The sequence below is a fragment of the Vitis vinifera genome, chromosome 15 (genome assembly GCF_030704535.1).
Source record: "Vitis vinifera cultivar Pinot Noir 40024 chromosome 15, ASM3070453v1".
Taxonomy (NCBI): Eukaryota; Viridiplantae; Streptophyta; class Magnoliopsida; order Vitales; family Vitaceae; genus Vitis; species Vitis vinifera.
Genome location: NC_081819.1, coordinates 4,235,435 through 4,242,033, shown reverse-complemented (window position 1 = coordinate 4,242,033; position 6,599 = coordinate 4,235,435). Strand labels below are relative to the sequence as shown.

General features: G+C 46.1%; 1 protein-coding gene across 1 annotated transcript; it reads left to right on the top strand.

Annotated features, from left to right (window-relative positions):
• Positions 1 to 285: 285 nt before the first annotated feature.
• LOC132255160 (uncharacterized mitochondrial protein AtMg00810-like) lies at positions 286 to 2,914 on the top strand. Its single transcript, XM_059743008.1, has 2 exons — positions 286 to 675; positions 2,819 to 2,914. The coding sequence occupies exons 1-2, from the start codon at positions 286 to 288 to the stop codon at positions 2,912 to 2,914; spliced, it is 486 nt and encodes a 161-aa protein (XP_059598991.1).
• Positions 2,915 to 6,599: the final 3,685 nt, after the last annotated feature.

The window sequence follows — 6,599 nt, the reverse complement described above, 5'->3', positions numbered from 1 at the left end:
TACTTTGATAGTTCTTGTCTATGTTGATGATATAATCATAACATGCAGCTCCTCCACATAGATTTCTTCTCTCATAGCTAAACTTGATTCAGTTTTTGCCTTACGAGACTTGGGTCAACTCTCATTCTTTCTTGGTACAGAGGTTTCTTATAATGAAGGCTCTATGAATTTGAGCCAAACCAAATACATTTCAGATATGCTTCATAGAACTGAAATGTTTGATACCAAATCGGCAAAAACACCTGGTGTGTTGGGAAGAACTTGTCTAAATTTGATGGAGATCCTATGGCAGATGTTACTCATTATCGAAGTGTAGTAAGGGCACTTCAGTATGTTACCTTGACAAGACCTGATATTGCCTTTGTTGTCGATAAGGCATGCCAATTTATGCAACAACCAACCATAGCTCACTGGCTCTCAATTAAACGAATACTTCGGTATCTAAGAGGAACAATGCAAGATGGGCTCCTGTTAAGTCCTTCAAGTAACTTGACAATAAAGGAATTCACAAATGCAGATTGGGGTGCTCACCTTGATGATAGGCGCAACTCAAGTGGATATCTCATTTATCTAGGAGGTAACTTAGTCTCTTGGTCCTCTACCAAACAAAAAGTAGTGTCTCGCAGCAGTGCAAAGTCTGAGTATCGTGGCCTTGTTTTCGATACCGCTGAGATTGTTTGGATGCAAGTCTTACTACAAGAGTTATGTATGTCAATACCTGCAATACCTCTACTTTGGTATGATAATATCAGTGCTTACCATATGGCAAAGAACCCTGTGTTTCATGCTAGAACTAAACACATAGAAATAGACCTTCATTTTATACGAGATCAAGTCATGAGAGAAAAGATACAACTGCACTTTGTTGCCACTGAAGAGCAACCAACAAATTTATTGACTAAGCATCTCACAAGTTCAAGGTTCTTGTCCCTCAAATCTTAGCTTTGTATAGCTCCAAGACCCTTTCACTTGAGGGGGGATGATAAGCCAAGAAAAGAGGAGTTAGTTATTGATCTCACGAGATGAAGCCCACTTGTTATTTGTTAGCTTTATTGTTATTGGTTTGTTATTTTACCAACTGTATTTTAGTTATACCAGCTATTATTACAACCTGTCTCCATCTGTTGTAACAAAGTTCTTTGAACAATATATATATATTCAATTTCTCTCTCTTGCTTCTCTAACAAAGAGAGCAGAGTTTCAGTTTCATCTTTTCTATCTAAACTATACTGTCATGGCCCTTGGGACTGAAATGAAGAGCATGATGGTGGGTTGATGAACTTTGAGGATGGTCGGATGGTAGGCTTGCCTTTAGGTGTTGAATATGTAAAAGATTGGCTTAAAAAATGGGTTTGACAGTAGGAATAATGGGTATTGAATGATGAATCTTTAGAGCATGATGAGATGAAGACACGAATGAGCAGTATAATGATGGGCACGACATGAGTTACGGGCAATGGGTTTAGAAATGTGGGATGAATTGATATCGGTGAGCACGTTAATGGGTATGAAGATATGAGAGAGGATTAGTTGGATGGGTAGTGGAATAAAGTATGGAGGGTAAGGAAAATATTGGTATGGTCAGTCGGAAAAATAAATGATTTATTTTAACGGGTAGTAGAATATGGGAATGAAAGACACGTGGTGTTAAGAAAGAAAGGTGATATGCATGAGGGGCATGAAATAAGGGTATGTATAGAAACGGGTGTGAGAAGCTTAATGAGAAATAGATTCAGTGGTAGTAAGAAAAAAGAATAGAGACATATGTGCTACAATATGGGGAAGGGATGGAACAAATAATGAAATGTGAAAGATAAAAGTGTCCGTAATGAAATAGGAAATGGGAAGAATGGATTAGTGGATACTGGGTTTGACAGTAGAGATCAAGGCATGGTGAACCTCTGCACTAAGCTACTACTTTCATATAATCCCATAAATGGTTCTCAAATTAAAACGAGCTTGGTGTTGTACTATAGCATGATGACGAATCCCCCCATAGCTTGATTTGTTACCGAATTTGTACCAAAACTGACTGACCTTGGATCCAGTGGGATGGCCTGATGACCAAAGAGTAACAAAGGAGCTCCGTCTGGAATCATTTCATCCACTTTCCTCTACTCATTGAACATAATTGAATGAAAAGAAACCCATTCTTAAGCATTAAAACACCTTTCACTAGTTGAGAGAGCTTCATTCACCTTCAAATACCCAGGAGCTGTGATTTTCTGTCAACAATACCTGTAGGGACCCCTCTCCCTGATGACACGTGGCGCGCCTCGCTGTCCGAAGCAACTCCATCCCGACTCCCCAAAGAGGGACACGTGGTGCGCTCCCCTATCCGGACTTCCTCAGGGAGAAGCACACGACACTCGCAAACATCACACCTTCGGATATGTTGTCCGGATCGTTGACTAAAGTGAGCAAGTCTTACTACGTCATTCTGACAGCCTACTATAGCCCACGTTCCACCACCTGCAGGGCGAAAGGACAGAAATGATGGCAAGTCACTTCCCACGATCTCTAACAGCCGTCTGTAGGGTGATGATGGCCCTACCACCACATAGAGGCATCATGACGAGCCAAAAAGTCTCCCTACCATTAAAGAGGGAGGCAGAGCTTCTGATACTATATATAAGGACCTTCACACAAGGAGGACGGTATGCTTGCTATACCTAGAAAAAAGCCAACTGCTTAATCTCTTTAGCCATGGCTGACAAAACCATCGGAGGGTGTGTCCGGACACCCTGTCCGGACATCTTTTGCAGGGACAACTGAACCAGAACTCAGTATTAGTTGAAAGTGTGCGTCCACTTGGCAGCTACGTGGATCATTAGGACGCAAGGCCTCAACATTGGTGCCGTCTCGTGGGAAGTTTGCTGATTCAATCACCGGCAAAGATGGCCAAACCTTTTAGAAGCCACTCGTCTGTTAGGGAAGAGGAAGATAATTTTGAATGGCGCCAAGCCATTGAGATAAGACAGTTGGCAAGCGAGAGACAAATGCAAGCTCTCCTCTAGGAGACAGCAAGGTTGAGAGAAGAAAACGCTATGCTGCACATCTAGGCTTCATCGATGGGGCCTCCCCATCGTCAACGTTCAAGAGGCTAGGTAGCAAACTCAAGGCCTGACCCAGAGTCAATATACCCTGGGACAGCAGGAGCAATTCCTGAAACATGCAACGTTAGACCACATGAGCGACACACGCCCATGCACCAAGCTCCCCATGAGGAAAGCTCAGACTCTACTCATTTCTCAGCAAAAAGACAATGCGACAAAAAACCCCAGTTGTTAGACGCAATGCGCGCAAGGCTAGGTCCACAGGAGACTGGGAGGCCAAGGCCGCTAGTAGTCACAACTTGGGGAGCGCACCCTGACCCTATGGTCACCCCTATGGTGCAGAACGTTCCCCCGCACCCTAATCCTATGGTTAGCCCTATGGTGCAGAATGTTCCCCCGTACCAAACGGTACGAAAAGCTGGGAGAAATCTCCCAAACGAGCCACCCATTGGCTCCATCAGCAAAAGGCTGGACGACATGCTCTCCACGCCTTTCTACTCTCATATTATTCATTATGAGCCCCCAAGGGGATTCCTCGTGCCTAAATTCTCCACGTACGATGGGTCTAGCGACCCCTTCGACCATATCATGCATTATCGATAACTCATGACTCTCGATATAGGAAACGACGCGCTGCTGTGCAAAGTATTCCCCGCCAGCCTACAAGGGCAGACCCTCTCATGGTTTCATCGCCTACCTCCTAACTCTATGGATAATTTCAGGGACTTGTCGGAAGCCTTCGTGGGACAATACTTATGCTCTGCTCGACATAAGCAGAACATCAGCACTCTGCAAAACATAAAATTGCAGGATAACGAGTCCTTAAGGGAGTTCGTGAAGCGGTTTGGTCAGGCCGTGCTACAGGTAGAGGCTTACAGCATGGATGCTGTCCTGCAGATCTTCAAGCGAAGCATCTGTCCAGACACCCCATTTTTCGAATCACTCGCTAATAAGCCTCCTATGACGATGGACGACTTGTTCCAGCGTGCGAGCAAATACTCAATGCTCGAAGATGACGTGCGAGCAGCCACCCAGCAAATCCTGGTTGCCAAATAAGCATCCAGAAGTGGTGCAGAAAGAAGTGCCAAACTTATGAACCGGCCAAGGCCGTCCGATCAAAGGTAGGAAGGGCCAAGTTGCCCGGAAATGCCGCCCCTCACACCCCTTTCCATATCCTATGAGAAGTTTTTCTTTATGATCCAAGACATGTCCGACTTCAGGTGGCCTGGACTCCTCAAAACGGACCCATCTAAAAGGGATCATAGTAAAAAATGTGCCTACCATAAGGAGCATGGTCACACAACGGAAGCGTGCAGGTGCCTCCATTATTTGGTCGAAAGGCTCATAAGGGCGGGACATTTGAAACAATACCTCCGCTCAGATGCCAGAGGTAGAGACGCTTCCCGAAATCAAAACTCTAGAACCCCTAGGGCTCCAGCCACCCCCAAAGCCATTATAAACTATATTAACGGAGGCCCATTCGACGAGGAGTACGACTCCAAACGAAAAAGACAAAGGTTGTTGCGGGCAGCATCGGTGCGTGAGCGTGTCAACTCCATCCGGCTTGGGATAACTGGGAGGGGGGGCTTGCCCCATAGATGGGACAATCATTTTCCCACCAGTAGACCCCACACAGATATTGCAGCCGCATCGCGATGCCCTCATCCTGTCCCTAGAGATAGGAGACTTCGACGTGAGACGCATCCTAGTTGACCCGAGCAGCTCGGCCGATCTTGTACAAGCATCGGTCGTTAGCCACATGGGACGCAGTCTCACAGGCCTCGAAAACCCTGGGCGGATCTTGTCCGGATTCAACTGAGCGTTAACTACTTCCTTGGGAGATATTATACTGCCGGTCCAAGCTGGCCCAGTCACTCTCAACGTACAATTTTCGATGGTACAAGATTTATCACCCTTCAATGTCATCTTGGGGTGCACATGGCTGCACTACATGAAAGTCATTCCCTCTACGTATCATCAAATGGTAAGCTTACTTACCAAGGATGGGCAAATCGGCCTATACGACAGCCAATTAGCCGCTCGCCAATGCTACTAGATATCACGAGAGGTAGGAACCAGTCAAGAGGATAAACCTCTCCCTGAGTCCCCCCACGCGCTGGACCAATAGCAATCACTGAGTCCGGCGGATAAAGATCCCCCGGTAGCGGATCCCTTGCAGACGATCCAAATTTCGGAAGAAGGAACTCACCTTATGTATATCAGTTCCCTCTTGACGCCAGAAGAGACCCAGAACATCCAAAACGCCCTCCGACAAAGCCACGACGTTTTCGCATGGGCGCATTCTGATATGAAGGGAATTCACCCCTTCATCGTCTTCCATATGCTTAACATCTTGCCAATAGCAAGACCTGTCCGACAGAGGGTTAGACGTTTTTACCCGAATAGGCAAAAGATTATCCGGGATGAGATTGACAAGTTACTGGAAGCCGGATTCATCAAAGAAGTGGAGTACCCGGACTGGTTGGAAAATGTAGTGGTGGTACCCAAAAGGAAGGCAAATGGCGGGTGTGCGTCGATTACACCAACCTCAATAATGTATGCCCAAAAGACAGTTTTTCTTTGCCACGGATAGATCAAATTATGGATTCCATTGCTCGGCAAGGGATGCTCTCCTTCTTGGACGCCTTCTCCGGATACCACCAAATCCCCATGTCCCCGACTAACAAAGAAAAGACAGCCTTCATAACGCCACACGGTCTTTATTGCTACAAAGTCATGCCGTTCGGACTCAAAAACGCTGGCACCACTTATCAGAGACTGATGACGAAGATCTTCAAACCTCTGGTCGGCCGCACAGTAGAGGTGTATATTGACGATATCGTGGTTAAAAGCAAAACCCGAGAGGAACATGTCCTCCACTTGCAAGAAGTCTTCCACCTCTTAAGGAAGTATGGCATGAAGTTGAATCCTTCTAAATGCGCCTTTGGCGTAAGTGTTAGCAAATTCTTGGGATTTATGGTCAGCTAAAGGGGGATAGAGGTTAGCCCAAATCAAGTGAAGGCAGTCATGGAAACACCACCCCCCAGGAACAAAAAGGAATTACAGCGCCTCACAGGCAAGCTCATCGCGCTAGGACGCTTTATAGCCCGCTTCACTAATGAACTACGACCCTTCTTCTTGGCAATACGAAAAGCTGGAGCAAGCGGATGGACAGACAGCTGTCAGAGCACTTTGAAAAAATTAAACATTGCCTCATGCAACCGCCCATCCTGAGCAACCCCCTCCCTGAAGAAAAATTGTATATGTATCTGGCTGTATCGGAGTGGGCAATTAGTGTTGTTCTATTCCGTTGCCCCTTGCCCAAGGAGCAGAAACTTATTTACTATGTCAGCAGAGCGTTGGCGGATGTAGAAACTAGGTATTCAAAGATGGAGCTAACGACCTTGGCTTTTCGAAGTGCCGCCCAGAAGCTCCGCCCTTACTTCCAAGCCCACCTGGTGGTCGTGCTAACTGACCAACCCCTTCACAACATCCTGCACAAACCAGACTTAACCGGAAGAATGCTTCAATGGGCTATAGAGT

Bases quoted from the DNA above. Each gene is read 5' to 3' on its own strand.
- LOC132255160 (XM_059743008.1), top strand. From the start codon at position 286: ATGGCAGATGTTACTCATTATCGAAGTGTAGTAAGGGCACTTCAGTAT. The intron at 676-2,818 runs GTTTGGATGCAA...TCCACTTGGCAG, and splicing joins TTTTCGATACCGCTGAGATT to CTACGTGGATCATTAGGACG.